Below are 17,629 nucleotides of genomic sequence, written 5' to 3' on the forward strand. Positions count from 1 at the left end.
ATATTGTTATAATTTTATTCCTTCCAATCAAACGCCACCTAAATGTTCAATTTTCGGTACTCTAATAGGTGGGCTAAATTATGTATAATAGCTCACTTCATTTTCTTAGCTACATTTTGCTAAAGTATGAAAGTGAGCTCAAATATTCTAATTATTTATTATTTATTTCCCTCATTAAATATATATTTGTATATTTATTGTTTTGTTGTTATTATTTGTTTTTTCTTATTTGATAAATAAAATATTTTAATAAATTAGAAAAAAAATATGAAGAAGTTATTGAATGGTAAAAAAATATAAGTTTAAGGTAAAATAAAAAAGAATAAAAAAAATAAAAAAAAATAAAAAATAAAAAAAAAAAAAGAGATTTTGTGAGTAAGAAATTACGAAAATAAAATTATTTGCAACATCACATTTATTTAAAAGAAAACAAACATTTACTATCAATAATTACTCAAGAAATGAAATATGTAAACTTTTTTGTTATTATTATGAGAGACTAAGATGAAACATTAACTTGAGAATGAGTAGTATTGAGTGGTACCACCAGAAGTGGTAACTTGATAGTAGTGCATGGCTTCCATAGAGACTCCGGCAAGGCGCTCCAAAAAGAGTGGCACTGGTGGCAAATCAATTTCTTTAACTCCCATTAAAATTTGTACAACTTGACTCATATTTGGCCTACTCTTTTCATCTTCTTGAATGCACCAACAAGCCACTTTGCAGTATCTATTAACCTCCTCTCTCTCTGCATTTCCTTCAATCCTGCAGTCCAATAAAGGAAAAACATCTTCTCCATGGCTCAATGACTTCGAAACTCGAAAAGGGAAGTAATGTTCCATGCCTTGCTCCAATTGTGTGTTGTTTCTTTTCCCAGATATGAGCTCAAATAGCAACATTCCATAGCTATACACATCTGCTTTTGGTGTGATTGCTAAGCCTGAAATCCACTCTGGTGCAAGATAGCCTCTTGTGCCTCTCATGGTTGTCAAAACCCGGCTGAAATCCCTCCCAACAAGCTTTGCAAGTCCAAAATCTGCAAGTTTTGCATTATTATCTTCGTCCAACAAGACATTCTCTGGCTTGACATCACAGTGTATGATGCATTCCCTACACTCTTCATGGAGATAGCATAGTCCCTTAGCCACTCCAATCGCTATTCGGCACCTGGCATTCCAATCCAAGACAGTCAGACTTGTCCCAAAAAGACTAGAATCTAGTGAGCCCTTAGGCATGTACTCATAAACTAGAAATCTTCTTGAAGATTCTGCACAAAACCCGCGAAAGCATCTTCTTGAAGACTCTGCACAAAACCCGCGAAGGCGAACGAGGTTAACATGTTGTATTGCTCCAATAGTCTTCAATTCTGCGCGAAATTGCTTCTCTGCTTGTTGCATACTCATGAGTTTCTTCACAGCTATACAAGTTGAATTAGCCAAAACCCCTTTGTAAACAGAACCAAAGCCACCTTCCCCAAGTTTTTGGGAGAAGTTCTTTGTCGCAAGTTTCAAATCTTTGTACCTATACAACACTAGAGAATCCTCCACTCTTTCAAGTGAATCCACAAAATATCTCATTCCCAAAAACACTAAACCAATGCCTAAGAAAGTTAAGAACAACCACCCCAGTAGTATTGATATAGCAATCCAAGTGGTTTTTCGATTTGCAACCTTGCTCTCAGACAAATGGGATGCTCCCATTCTTATGTGCCAATATGGGCCAACTTCATGAGGTGAGCTTGGGACAATATTGACCAAGTCATCCACCCAAATAAAGCAACTATCATCAAAATAATAAGCATTGCATGAACACTTACTCAAACATGCTAATCTACATGCTTCAATGTTCTTAACTTTTATCTCTTCTGGTTGTGATAGAAAGACAATGTTTCGTACCTCTACAAACGTATCATCTCGTGCATTGCATTGCAAAGGAGCTCTCCTAACACATCCATCCAAGCCATCTCCTAACTCCCAAGCTTTTGTATTTTTGGGTTCAAACCCTTGCAAGCAAACACATAGAGTTGTATTGTATATGTCACGCACAGTGAAAGGACCACACAACATATTGAACTCACGCAGTCCATCAGCTAATATACACCAATTCTCTGTCCAATTCCTTGAGCTTTCCCTCCAAATGTATTGACATAGCTTCCCTGATGCTTCAACGGTCATTCGAGTCAAGGCGGTTGGGGAAGTAGGAGCAAAAGTGAAGTAGCTCTCCTTCTCATTTTCAACATAAGTAGTATCCAAACCATAAGGAAATTTGGTCCACTTTTTGTCAACATAACCTGTTGTGAAACCACTCCCTATCCAATAAGCACTCCAACTTACCGAGCCATTGGTCTTGAACAAAAGGCTAGTTGGGTTTTCATCCATCTCAATAGAGAAATTCCCTGGCGCTGGATCATCCAACCCCCTGACAGAAATATAAACAATTGACTCATTCTTAATCTTATTATAACCATTTATCATACCAGGTAGGATGGTGTCAGTTGGGTGAGTGAAACTCTGCCATATTACAATAGATGAATCTGAAACATCTCTTATGACAAAATTTCCATTGTCAAGCAACACTCCTACTGTTGAATTTGGAAGCCTTGAGAATGAATTACTTGACCAAATAACAGTTGAGCCCCCTGCAACTAAGGTTAAGTTCCCATTCTCTAAAAGTTTCAATGATGAAAGAGATGGATTAGAAACATGTTTGTCTCTATTTCCCACCCATACAATTGTTTGGTTACCTGCCTTTTTGTACCATATTCCTATGTAGTAATTCCTAGAGTTACCTGGTGTGAAGAATCCCATTTCAAACACTTGGTTTTTAGAGACTATTGTTTGGTTCCCATTAAGAGATTGACCTGCAGAAATGGTATTAGACCCCATGCATGTATGAACCTGTAAGAGAACAAGTAAGAGAAGGAAAGGAAACTCATAAATGAGAGAATAATTCATGCCCATTATGGCCATTCTTTAAGAAAATACACAAGGTGAAATGAGTTTGCTGCAAGTCATATGCGAGCATGGCCAAGTTAAATACTGCTTAAGTGTTGACTCTGTCACTGATTTGGTTAATTTTTCTCACTGCTTAAGTGTTGACTCTGTCACTGATTTGGTTAATTTTTTTATACATTTTGATTTGATTCCATTCTATTTATTTCTCTTTTCTTAAACTTTCATTACATCTAATGGAACACCACCTAAATTATTCTTTCTGTATCAATGTCATTACTTGACTTGACTCCCAATATTGACCGCAATTACACGTTAGACTAAGAAGTTTCATGAGATATTGATTATTGACATTGTCACTAATTACCACCAAATACGGATATGTTTAATTAATTTAAATGGGCAATGTGAATTTTCAGTTCATTTATCTTTGAATGAATCATTGGTTTGAAGTCTTTTAGTCCATTATTTGACTATATTATATTGCAAAAAAGTTTACTTTGAGCAAATTAATACAAGAAGAGCTCAACTATAGCTATCGTGCTAAATTGTCATTAGCTAATTGATTCTAGTGGTAATAAAATAAGTAAATATTATAGTAGTTAAGGTTCTCTGGGTCAGCGTTTAACTTGCGATTTTCGTTTTGTCTTTATTTATATATTTTTTTCTGAAGAAAAACTAATGAGAAAATTTAGAATAGTTTTCAAGTCAACTAACACTGCCAAATGGAATTGTTGATGCTGCAATGCTTAGTTGAAATTAGATAATTTTTTATTCTTTCAAATATTTTGAAAATATAACTTGTTAACATATAATATAACTATAAATGATTATGTTTTCTAAAAAATTATTGAGGGGGAAAATTATTCTAATACTTATTAACTTTTTCCCGTATGACATTTTAGTGATTAATTTTATTTTTATTAGTTTCTGTAAAACCGATCTAATCAGATGCTACTAATTGAAACAATGACATTTAATCACACAATATAAACTCTTGTAGGTTTACTACAAATTTGTAAGAATTATTAAAAGCTAAAACGCCAAAAGTAAATCAAAATGAACACCACAGATTTACAAGTTTCATCTGCCCTAGAAACATATTTTAGGCAGCTAGTGCTTGGGTTCCTCAAACCAAGAAAAATAACTTCCAATAAAAATCAATGTCAAGATACAAACTTCAGTTTGTAAATCAAATGTATGTAAAACAATACAGTAAAGATTCTTACAACAATTTACCCTAAGATCCTCTTCAACACTGGAGGAACCGACAAGAAACAAAGAAGAAGGAAAAGAAAAAGATTTCTACCGTTGCAGAGAAAAACCTCTTTTCAAAGAATCAAAATGAGTGGGACTTAGTTAGAATATTCAAGAATCAACTATGTATATCACCAACTCACGCAAAACCGACTTTGATAGCTCACTAACAACTCATTGACAGTTGTCCAAAATATTTTAACATGAAAATGTTGATCTGTTAAAGCTAACCCATAAACTAGTAGCAGACATACTTAGATGGAACTACTGATTTCTAGATAGAAGAAAACTCATAATTTGACAAACACAAAAACATGGTTCTTACAATCTCTCCCTTGACAAATAATGATCAATGCGGCCAATAACATAAAAGAAAAACTAACAAAAACCAAGATGCAAAGCTGTCACATAATAGTCACCAATATACAATATCTCCCCCTCATTGAGCATAATGAAACACGCCCATCATGAAAACTCCCCTTTGTAAGAGGGCTCTACAGGAGTGATAAGAACATAACAGCATCAAGATGCTTCCCCTAGACCTGATCAGACCTATTAACACTCAAATGGGAAGACTCCCCGTGGATACAAGTAGAGGGAACTAGAGAAGAAGCATATGGAAAAACCAAAATTGTGAAACTCCACTGTATTGAAAAAGAAAAAAACAAAATAACCCTTGGCCCATTTAGAAATAACCCAAGTCCATTAACATAAACAAAAATCAAGTACAACAATGCTCTTCCAGATCATAACAAAGACACGCAATACAAAAATAACACAAATAACAGAATTTAATCATGTAAAAACACACACAATGCAAAAGATGAGCAATTTTCACAAGAAAAATTTACAAACAACATTAAACAACAAACACTAAAGCTCAACTAGATCTGAACTAAGAAATTTAGTAATCAACACAAGCAGGATTAGAACAAATGACTAGAATGCCAATTGTAGTTTGCCCAAAAACAAGTCAAAATCATATACAAGCTCACAAAAAAACTCAACAGGAGATCTGAACACTTAATTCGTCATTAGTGTGTGAAAGTATCCTCGTGTGAGCCACCAAGAGGTGAATCAAGGCAGCTCACTCTTCTGAAAGCAATATTTCTATTTTTCACAATTTTGAAAACACATGATCTCTTTTGCAACAACACTCAATGAGTTTTTCCAACAAGTTATGGCTTTCTTACTCCCATAGAGATGTAGCCAGTGCCTTATTTATTCTTCTCAATGAATAACAAGAGAAGGACCAAACTTCCCAAGCCATACATTGGTCTAAAGGAAGCTCTTCCCATTACTTTTATGGGAGGTAGCCTTTTCAACTGGGACGACTAAATGTTAAGAACACAACTAAAAAAATCCTGTGAAGCTCATATGTGATTAGACATGTAACAAAAGCCAACAATAAATGAAATAAAACTGTGTTGAATACCAAATGCAACTGTGACCAAATTAGATGGTGTACACACCAGTACAATTTCTAACATGAAAAAATGTGTGGGCATCTAAAGCCTTTGTAAGCAAGTCAACAAGTTGAGCGCCTGTATACACATGAAAAATAATCAAAAGTTTAGATTCTACCATTTGTCTTATGAAATGATACCGTATATCAATGGGTTTAGTACAAGAGTGTTGTACCAAATTTTTGAAATGATAATGGCACTAGAGCTATATAAAAATGACACTTGGGAAAAATCATAATTTGTCGACATTTCATTGAACTAAATCAGCTGAGTACAACAACTATCAAAAACTAAGAAATAAGACAAACACAAGACAAGCAAGACCCAAACTCATATGTACCACACAAACAAAATGGAAATGATTAGAATTAACATGAGAATAAAAATAGAGACCCACAATTGAACAAAAAATGCAGACAAAAACAAAGTGATCCCTAACAAACTTCTCAAAATAACTAGATTTGTAGAGTTATCAGATACAACTTTGATGCCTATGGGTGTGAAAAATCAACAAGAATGATGACAGCAAATTTACCAAGCCCACACACCCTATCCTTTGATACTTAAAGCTCAAGAAGGCCACATATCTGGTTTGTCCAAGAATGTTCAATGACAAACAACTTTATTACAAAGAGCATAATAATGGTTAAAAGTTTTGTAACCTATAAGCACAGAACAATCATTAGATGAAACTAACCATTGGGTTTTAAAAAAACTTATATCAAAGTTAGCATCACACAACTAACTAATACTCAGGAGGTTGACTTTGAGCCTTTGTACATACAGTACATCTGTTAGCTATGGAATGTCATTTAACTTAAGGTCACCTTTTCCTACGATCTGTCCTTTGTTTCCATCTCCAAAAAGCACCATTCTTTCCTTTGCTTCCTTGTAGTTCATCAAGACTTCAAGATTTCTAGTCATATGTCATAAAAAGTCGCTATTAAGGTATTGTTGATCCTTCATCATAGCTAATGGGGATATGTGTGCCACCAAGGCCATATTTTCAGACTTAGGTCTCCAACTCACTCTAGAAAAGTTTCTTTGATTTTGATTTGACTGTGAGAAGGAACCTTGTCGTTGTATCATATTTTTCAAATATGTCTTCAACTTATAGCATCGATGTCTTATGTGACCCCTTCTATTGTAGAAGTGGCATGTTGGTATAAATCGTTTTGAAATGTTTGCACTCTTTCCACTAGATGACCCTTTTGGTTTCTCAGCTTTACTGGCTTCAAGTGATGCTTCTTCAAATCCATCTCTGCTACTGCTTCCAACAGCAGTAACAAATGATAGTTTGGTACCTGATGCGAATTCACTTGGTCCTTCATTTGACAAGTTCAGTCCCTTCTTGTACAACATTTTGTAGCCAATAGATGTTCTATCTCTATTGTGCTTTTGGAGCTAAAGTGTTTGGCTGAAAGTTGTTGTACCAGGAGGTATGAATTTAAGTGATTGTTTTGCTTTATCAAGTTCTGCAGTCAACTTGTGAATCTACCTTTCCTTACTCTCCAGCTCATGAACTAGTTTTCTAACTTTTTCGTCTAGTTCAACATTATTGGATGCCAATTCCTTGTTAATGTCTTGCAATTCCTTCACCTTTTAGCCATATAACTCCATTGTGCAAACATCTCTTCATATGCTTTATTTGAAATGCAACTAGAGGGACCTCCCTACCTCGCGGCAGGTTAACTAGAGGAATTTTTTTCTGCAACATCAGAATCTGATTTAGAGGCAGATTCATCTACATCAAATCCTTCAAACATGTTTTCGTTAACCACAAAGCAACCACAGATTTTTCTTCCTTTGACTCATCACTGGTTTCTTCCTCTTCACTATCACTCCAAGTGACGGCAAGAGCCTTCTTTTTCTACAAAGTGTTCGCACATTGGACCTGATTGTGACCAAAACTTTCACATTCTTAACATTGAATAGATTGCTCTTCGTCTCATTTTAATGAGAATGCGTGTTTGAATTAGAGAAATTTTTAATGGAAGAATTTTCTTTTCTCCCAAATTTGTTTTCGTAAAATTCTTTTTGAGAAAGTGAGCATAATTCTTAGCCAAAAGAGCGTAATTAGCATCTGTAAAACATTTAGATAAGTCTGACTCTTTGAGATTTTCTTCCTTGGGAATAAAAGCTACTCCCATCTCAGCTTTGTCCTTTTCTGAATCTTTGATCTTCTTGACCTTGTCCCATCTTTGTAGAGTCAACTCATAATTTTGCAGGAAACCAATTAGTTCATCCAAGTCAAGAGCCTCAATTATTGACTTTCCTCAATAGATGTCACTTTAGGCATGGATCTTTTAGGAAATACTCTAAGCACTTTTCTCACAAGTTTTTTATTTGAATAGACTTTTTCCAAGGGCGTAAGTTTCATTCAAAATATCAAAAAGTTTGGCATGAAACTCAAAAACTGTTTCATTTTCATCTATAGACAAATTTTCAAAATACTTGGATAAAGCTCTTAACCTCGCCTTCGTAACAGCCTCAATTCCCCGATTCTTTATTTTCAACTTCTCCCAAGCATCCTTAGCAATCTCACTATTAAAAATCACTTTCAACTGATTTGTGGAGATAGCATTAAAGAGAGCATGCAAGACTTTTGAATTAAAATTTGCTTGTTCCATGTCCTCAATTAACCATTCCTTGAATTTCTTATTCTTTTCCCCCTCATTATCAACAACTATAGATGGAGACCAACCTTTGGCAACAACCATCCATACCCGTTCATCCACAACTTTCAAGAAGGCTCTCATTTTGGTCTTCCAATAGGGGAAATTAGCTCCCTCCAACATAAGAAGTCGAGATGTAGATCCTTCTTCTCGAAACATTTCCATTTCCTATTGATATACACACACACACACACACATACAACACTTTTTTTGCACTGCGAGATGAATCTTGGAGTGGATTAGTTTTTCAAAAAATAACAAATAACAACTTCGTTGCACTGCCAGATGAATCTCGGAGTAGATCAAATTTCCAAAAACAATATACAAACAGATGGAGGATAGCCAGATTAAAAACACCAAACAAGAATCAACACACACGACCTAAAATCAATCTAGTAGCAACAAGATCTCAATTTCGTTAGTCAAAAAAGCTAGCTTTCATAACAATTGTAAAATCGATCTAATCAGATGCTACTAATTGAAACAATGACATTCAATCACACAATATAAAACCTTGTAGTTTTATTACAAATTTGCAAGGATTATTAAAATCTAAAATGCAGAAAGTAAATCAAGATGAACACCATAGATTTACAAGCTTCACCTGCCCTAGAAATACATTCTAGGCGGCTAGTGCTTGGGTTCCCCGAACCAAGGTAAATAACCTCCAATAAGAATCAATATCAAGATACAAACTCTAGTTTGTAAATCAAATGTATGTAAAATAATACAACAAAGATTCTTACAACAATTTACCCTAAGATCTTGACTAACCAACAATGATTCATATCTAAGTCCACTTATTTTTGAAGACAAGCTCCCCTTGCTTTGATTGAGCTAAAATCCCTTCAGCTATGACTCTGGACTCCCTTCGGATGAAACCGTCTCCATTATCACTTCTTTTCAGAAGCTTGAACTCTTCAACAATGGAGGAACCTGCAAGAAATAAAGAAGAAAAAGAAAAAGATTTCTGCCCTAGCAGAGAAAAACCTCTATCAAAGAATCAAAATGAGTGGGACTTAGTTAGAATATTCAAGAATCAACTATGTATATCACCAACTCACACAAAAATGACTTTGACAGCTCACTGACAACTCATTGACAGCTGTCCAAGATATTTTAACATGAAAATACTAATTTGTCAAGCTAACCCATAAACCAGTAATAGACATACTCAGATAGAACTACTGACTGTCTAGATGGCAGAAAACTCATAATTTGAAAAACACAAAAGTATGGTTCTTACAGTTTCATTACACCTAGCCCAACTAATCATGAACTTATTTATTGTGCTTACATTTATCTTCAAAACTTAGGGGTGTAGAATGTAATATAATTACAATTCATGGCATGTTCATCAGATATAGAATAAAAATCATGGCAACTGTTGCAAAATTTATGCTATGTAAGTGCACATATCTCTTTCAGTAATAAAATTGGTAGAAGTAAGTATCATTCTCAATGATTGATTCACTAATTATTAGTCAATTAATTTTTCATTTCTATTTGATCAAATAATTTTTTAAAATTTTTTAAAAAATAAAATAAAAATAATTAACAGTAAAATTATGAGAAAATAACAATGAGAATTAAGACAATTAATCTCATCTACTATCTACTCTTTTACATCCTATTTTACCCAAATTATTCTTCTTCATAATTAATTAATAAGTTAAAAAAAGTAGTTTATAATCTTGTTAAGACTTATAAACTCATTTTCATAAACACCTTTTTTTTTTTTTTTTGTGAGTATTAATTTCAACTCCGTATCCTTCTCAACCTCTCTTTTAATGTTTTGGACTAGATATATATATATGCACATACATATACCAAAGTGTGTAAGAGGATTTTGATTGCTCAAATCATTCTTTTTCTTTTGATTAATTTGCACCACCATATAAAATTAAATTTCTCACATACATATCAATATATATATATTAAGTTCGTCACATATATGAATTTGTGTACATATATTTTTATCTTTATATGATGGTAAACTTTTTTAGCTCCTATATATATTTATTCCCTTTTTTTTTAAGATAATAGTCCGTTGAGGAATGATATAGTGTAAAAAGAGATATGTTTTGATATTTTTTTTAATGAAGTAGTTAAATTAAGCATAGAAATTCAAATTTGTGATTTCATTATTCGTTATTAGATCAAAATTCGATGGTTTGATATTTTTAAAATTAAAATTTTATAGTTAAATTTGTTTAGTAACCATTCATGGGTAATACCCATTAAGAAGTGTTCCATATATATATATATATGAGAATTGACTTTTTAAGGTTGAGTGGAACAATTTAGTCCAGTATTATATATATATATTCATAAACACCGAGAGAGATAATTTATTCCTCATTAGAAATCTTTAAAATGTTAAACTAAATTGTATTAATATTCTAAAATTTATTTTTTTACTCACTTGATTAATTTTCTTTTTAGATATTTTGATACTCGTTTTGTTTTTCTTTTTGGATCCAAAGATTCGCCATATTAATTATTCTATACCATCCAATTGGAACACACAGTCAGGTATTGTCAAATGTATATTGATAATTTTGACAATATGATGTATATATATTTATCACTTAATCTTTCTTTTGGTTATGTATCAGATATCGACTTATTTTTTGAAATCTAGCAAATCAATGTAAAACCATAAAGATTAACAATAAATTAGATAGCATAACACCATAAAGATTTATATTTTTCTCTTCGATTATATATCATATATTGACTTATATTCTATAGTAAAGTAACTCGAAGAGAAACATAAAAATTCATGATGAAATTGGCAACACAAGAATATCGGTTTTTTCCTTTTCTCTTTAATTATATATCACATCAATTTATTTTTGAAGTCTAGTGAATCAAAAGAGATTAGAATGACAATTAATCGCAATATTGGAAATAAAAGAATCAAAAGAGGAAGACTTAGATCCATGGTATGACTCTTTACTTACCCTTGTAAAGCTTGAAGGTAGACCTTGAATATGGAGTTTTTTTTCAGATTCTTTTTTACTTTTTACTGTTTCACTCTTACCTATTAATTTCTTGCCAAAAATATTCAACCCACTTAACTGTTCGGATCCTAATCTATTTATAATCTTTTTTTTATTATTATTTTATTGTTGACAAAATCCCACATAACGTAAAAGTGGTCGAACGGAAGAAAATATCTCCTTTATTTGCTCTTTTTTTTTATTATTTTAACTAACTTATTCCTTTTTTTTTTCCTATTATCATTATTTTAATAAAAGAATGTTTCCTTTAAATTTTTACTGATTTCTAAAGGGAATATTTATATAATAAAATAATAATAATGATAATAATAATAGCAATACTTATTATTATTATATTTTTAGTTCAGTAGGCGTAATAATGGTCAGGGGCTCTACTTCTACCCGCTCAGTGAATAAATCAACTGTCACCATCGTCTATTGGATTCCACATTTTCCCTAAGACAGTGAGCCTATGAGATCGATTTCCAAGACCACAAAAGGCCATGGAGTTTTCATATTCTTGAGCTCATTTGGGGCATTCATGGTATTTGAGAGAATATTTAGAACTTGTCACATCTCTTAGTGCTAAGAGATAGGGTGAAATAAGCTTTTGGACAAAGGTGTAATACCTTGTTCAAGTCATGGTGATCTCGCTATTCTACACTTAAGGTTGTGAGTGAGTGTATACATATATTTATACATATATATCTTCTTTTACCTTTCTTATATATAATATATATAGTGTATATATATTGTATATTATGTATTGTAACATTTATTTAATCTCGTTGTTGGTTCTTGTATTATATTACAATAGATTTGTAATGTCTTGATTTTCTTCCATTGTAATAAAATCTCTAACAATCAAAAGCTTATTCATTTTCAATGAAAGAGGAGATAAATCAAGATTTTGAGAATACAATAATAAGAGATTTTATATGAAAACTATTCATGGGTGAGCATAGTGGTATATATTATGTGATTTACTATTTTATATGATAGTAATATCTATATATATGTAAGTTATATGTATGTGGTATACATGTGATCAAGTGTTTATATCATATTAATATGTATATATTGATATATAATATGATATTTGAATTTATATCATGTTATTATATGTATATATGTGAGATATATAATATATATAATATGTATATATGAGTAACACATATTATGTATATGTAGATTATGTGATATAGTATATATTAGTGAGATTAAATATATAGAAATAATTACTTTTATATATTTATATGAGACATGCATATATAATATATATTATGTGTATATAATATATATCATACATGTATATTAAAATACATTAAAGTATATATATTATATATGTGTGAGATATGTAACATATATAGTTGTGTAATAATTAATCTATTATGTGTATGTTACACAAGAGTTATTGAAAGTATTATACATAATATATTAGTTAGTATAATATTATTATTTGGGAGTTATAATTTTATGTTTGGGAGTTTTATATTAATTTTATACGTTAATATATAAATTATATATTATATATGATAATAATGTTGATAGTAATATAATAGTATTTGTTACTATTAATGTGAAATATTATCATCTATGTTGTGAATAAAGATTGAATTTGGAATTTATTTTCCAATAGTAATTTTTAGAAAATTGTGACTTTTGAAAAGTTACATCCTTTGGGAATTAACAGTGATAATTATATCATTTATGAGATTAAAAAAAGTGAACTATGAGAGTTAAACTTATGAAAATATTGTCTTGTCATAATAAGAACAAATGGATCAAAAGTAGATCCAAACTTGTAAAATGAGCCATATAATTGGAAGAACAATTTTAGACTCAAAGTAAATTCAAAAATTGTAAAAAGATAACAAAATTAAATAAGTAATTTTGAATATTAAATAATCAAAGTGTTGAACAAAATTGATGAGAATTTTGTTAAACTTTGGTATAATATTGGGCTAATCTCAATAAGAAGATAATCTTACAATTATGGGTGAAAATAATTACATAATTCTGTAAGTGGTGATGTGAGCTTGATATTTTAGGTTTATTGACAAAAATAAAAATGCCAAATGGTATTTTTCAAGGTGACCTTAAAGAGTCATTTTAAGAGAAAAATACACAAAAGTGATATTTTATATACTTTATGGTAAAAATGTATAGGTGAGTCACAAATTTAATCAAAATGTGTTGAGACATTATTGATTAGTTTATTTGATTTTGAATTCAAATTTTAAATCAAGTTTGCCTATGTGTATATATAAAAATATTGATATATTTGGTGTCTAAAACTAAAATGTGTATATTTGAGACATGTTTGGTATTTTCAAATAAAGATTAACTTAGATATATATATTTGGTGTCTAAAGTTAAGAATGTAGTTTAGACATGCTTAGTGTCTAAATTAGTGTTTAATTTTGATATGCTTGGTATCAAAATTATTGAGAATTTGAATTGTGTAAAATTAATCTTTTATAACTGAATTTTCAAAGCTTAAGTACTTAAGGAGAAAGTGGTCACAAAGTGAACACAATATTTTGGCATGCATGATTCACATAGAATCAATAGTGAGAGGTTGTAACAAATCGCTTAATCTTCGTACAAGATTAAAGCGTGAATTTTCAAGGGATGGGACTTAAATTCCCTTAGTCTTTTGCTCATTGATGGTAACCAATCTTAACACTAGTAAAAATCTAGTCTTAAGTTCTATAGGTAATAACAAGTCAATACAGTAAATGTGGTACTCAAATGTCCCATCTATGGATGAGTACATATGGTGAAAATTGAGGGTTAAAACCAAAAAGTTTTTTAATGGTGCTTAAGCTTAAGAAAACTCACTTAAGCTTAAGAAGTGTCTAAAGAGTGGTGAGACACTAAAACTCTAATTATATGAATTAGAGGTGGTGCCGCCTCTTATGAAAATTGAGAGTTATTCTCTAGAGAGTTCATGAATTGGAATTTTTCACATGGCCATTAACGGTGCAAGAGCAAGACAAGCAGTCTCAAGTGAGCATTAGCAAGGGTGTGTGTGTTATCACCGGTAAGTACTAAAGGAATAATGGTTCAATGTTACGACAACCAAAATTTCATCAAACTTTGTGGTAATTACACTAAGGTAAAATTTAAGTCGAAAGACATTTTACCTAATGCACGTAAGCAAAAGTTCTTTGAAAATGTGTATTTATTCAATCAAAGTGGGGGAGTGTTATAGTTTAATATTTTGATTGATTAAATAAATGTTACAAGTGTGTCACATATTTTAATCTAGTGGGGAATTATCATATTGTTCAATATAATAATATGTAGATTCAAATGTGGTAATATATGTTATTATGTGAATAAAATATATTAAGTGTGGTAAATAAATTGTGTAATATATGATTTATTTAACCTAAAATTGTAACCTACACTTTGTAACATGGAGACGAGTTACAAAGTTCATTGCTTTTGTAACTTCTTTTGGCTGATCATATTTTTGTGTAATAAATTAAATATTACACAAAATTGATGATAGGATTCAAATATGTATTATATAGTTGTTGCAATTATATTAATACTCATTTATATGAAAGAAAATGAGGTGTTGTGTATTTTGAATTCTAAGTGTGATCACCTAAACATTATAAAAGAAGGTCTTTAGTGTTCATTTGAGAAAAACCAAGTTTTCTATCAAGAAAGCACTTTGCTAGAAAACTATAAAAGGCTTGATAATTCCCAAAGTTATTTCCATGAGGGTTCCCTTAGTGCTTAGAGATAGGGGAAATAAGCTTTTGGACAAAGGTGCAATACCTTGTTCAAGTCATGGTGATCCCCACTATTCTACACTTAAGGTTGTGAGTGAATGTATACATATATTTATATATATTTTCTTCTACTTTTCTTATATATAATATATAGTGTACATATATATTGTATATTATGTGTTGTATCATTTATTTAATCTCTTTGTTGGTCCTTGTATTATATTGCAATAGAGTTGTAATGTCTTGATTTTCATACATTGTAATAAAATCTCTAACAGTAGATTTACGAACAAGTATATTTATTAACACCCTAAATATAAATTCTCTAAAATAATGTAAATAAACACATGTAAAGTTTAAGTAACGTTACATTAATTGCAGTGGAATAATATGTCTCCTACCACTCAGATTTATAATCCTTGTTCCTTTCTATTGTAGAGTATTATTAAGATCTGAGCCCGATTCTCCTTCAAGTGTTGGATTTTTCACAACCTTACACACTATAATTGAGTACTTGACTTGCTATGGGTAGGTATGTACTCTGTAACGCCCGTACTTTTTTTAAAAATATTAAATTTATTTACAAGCGACAAACACGGAAAAACATAATGTCGCATTTTTATTTAATACTTGAAAATGTTCACAACTGGCCAGTTTTCGTACAAAAGACATAATAAATAATAACTAAAATAGTTGCGACATTAATTTAATAACGTAAATAAATAAATAGAGCGCCCCAAGACCGCCCGCAGTTATATGGCCCTCAGCGAGTTCACACACACAAGCGTCCAAAGTTTCACTCGCCACCGGCTTTCTAAACTTTTAGTTACCTTGGTCTGCACATGGTAATTTGATAAGGGTGAGCTACTAAACTCAGTAAGGAAATGTGTGTCAGGTAGTCACATAAATAAAAACAAAACTTAATTAAAATGCACATGCACATATTTAGGCATATAGCAAAACATAAACTTAATCATATCACTAGTCACTAATAACTAGGTTCTAAGCTAAATCACATAATAATGATTACGCCCGAGTCCAATTTTGGCAAATAAACTCGTGCTATTGGACTAAATGGCAGAGGGCTGGGTTCAGTAAAATCGTACCCACTACTAAATGGCCCCCTATCTACCATATAGACCCAACAGTCAAGTATTTAACCATTATCTTCTCGGTCAAACCATGTCACATAAACTATAATCTATCTAATTTAAATAATGGCAAACTACTATACATTATTTAAATAACAAAACAATCATAACTAAATAATGTGAATCTTATAAACACACTATTTACATACATACTTAAATAACATGATTCTTATAAACATATTATTTAAATATATATCTTTAGCAATGGCCATGCTCTAATACTATAAACGTACAAAATAACATGAATCTTATAAACATATCATTTAAATATATATTATACAGTACATTAAATAACAAACAATAAAGAGTCAGGCAGAAGACCTTAGTTAACTTCTCTTTTACTATTCCCACTCCTTCTATGAATGTCATTACATACAGAAAACTTATGTTTTTCTACTTAATTTCCTTACCTCGAATGTGGAGATCCTAGCTTGATTGCAAAAGTGATCCTTGAGAACCAAAAATTATCTTATGAAAAACCTAAATTTCATATTTATTAATTAGAACATATTACAATGGTATATATAAATATATAAATATACGAGACCTTGACATTGAATCTACAAATCTAAAATTATAGAATGATACCTTAGATTAAAAAGGAAATCTGGCAGAGAAATAATGGTGGTGATGATGTTGATATATATAAGTAAATAATAGTGGGGTATATATATATAAATGCTTAAGAGGTTGGTGGTGGTGATATGTAGTATGACAAGAATAATCAGTTGGGAATAGTGTTGAGAGAATGGTGAAATGATAGAAAAAGAAATTGAAAAAAAAAATGATAGAGAAAATGATAAATGATGATGGTATTGATGGTGGCGTGAGGTAATAAGCAATGAATATTTTGGCATAAAAGACAAAATAGGGAGTAGTAGTAAGAGATGAGACAGAGAGAGTAACCTTGGATAGGTAATAGCTTAAGTGATTAGTGAAGAATGAATACCTAAAGCTCTATATATAGGCCTCTAGCTAACCTAAGTTAAGATTTAAAATAAATTAATAAATGAATAAACTTCCTAACTTCCCACCATACTTGGTCAACATTTGTTATTGAAGAGAAAATTTCTCTCAAATTGAATTGATAGCTTGTGACCTTAACTAATTCATGTCCCACGTGTATGATAAAGCCCATGAAATGTTTATTTTAAACTAATTTTAATTGAGCTTCATTTATCTTTTCATAAAAACCTCAATACGTGTCCCCACTCATTCCATGATCAAGACTATTTCAAATCCTTCTCATAGCATTCTAACTCTACTAAATAGTAAATAGTTTTATCCTTTCTTTCATATGTCATACATCTTTTCAACATATATTATGTCATTTAAAATTGAAATTTAAAATCAATTCTACCTAGGACCTAGTAAT

The 17,629-nt window shown here is 31.1% G+C and overlaps 1 protein-coding gene and 1 long non-coding RNA gene across 2 annotated transcripts; both read right to left on the reverse strand.

Annotated features, from left to right (window-relative positions):
- Positions 1 to 383: 383 nt before the first annotated feature.
- Positions 384 to 3,070, reverse strand: LOC115710315 (G-type lectin S-receptor-like serine/threonine-protein kinase At2g19130). The gene has a single exon (XM_030638684.2). The coding sequence runs from the start codon at positions 2,967 to 2,969 to the stop codon at positions 513 to 515; it is 2,457 nt and encodes an 818-aa protein (XP_030494544.1). The 5' UTR covers positions 2,970 to 3,070; the 3' UTR covers positions 384 to 512.
- Positions 3,071 to 15,695: 12,625 nt separating this feature from the next.
- Positions 15,696 to 17,428, reverse strand: LOC115710317 (uncharacterized). The gene is made up of 3 exons (XR_004010387.2): positions 16,843 to 17,428; positions 16,665 to 16,734; positions 15,696 to 15,939 (listed from the first exon to the last, which is right to left on the reverse strand). It is a non-coding gene; the product is annotated as an uncharacterized LOC115710317 (long non-coding RNA).
- Positions 17,429 to 17,629: the final 201 nt, after the last annotated feature.

The sequence above is a fragment of the Cannabis sativa genome, chromosome 3 (genome assembly GCF_029168945.1).
Source record: "Cannabis sativa cultivar Pink pepper isolate KNU-18-1 chromosome 3, ASM2916894v1, whole genome shotgun sequence".
NCBI lineage: Eukaryota > Viridiplantae > Streptophyta > Magnoliopsida > Rosales > Cannabaceae > Cannabis > Cannabis sativa.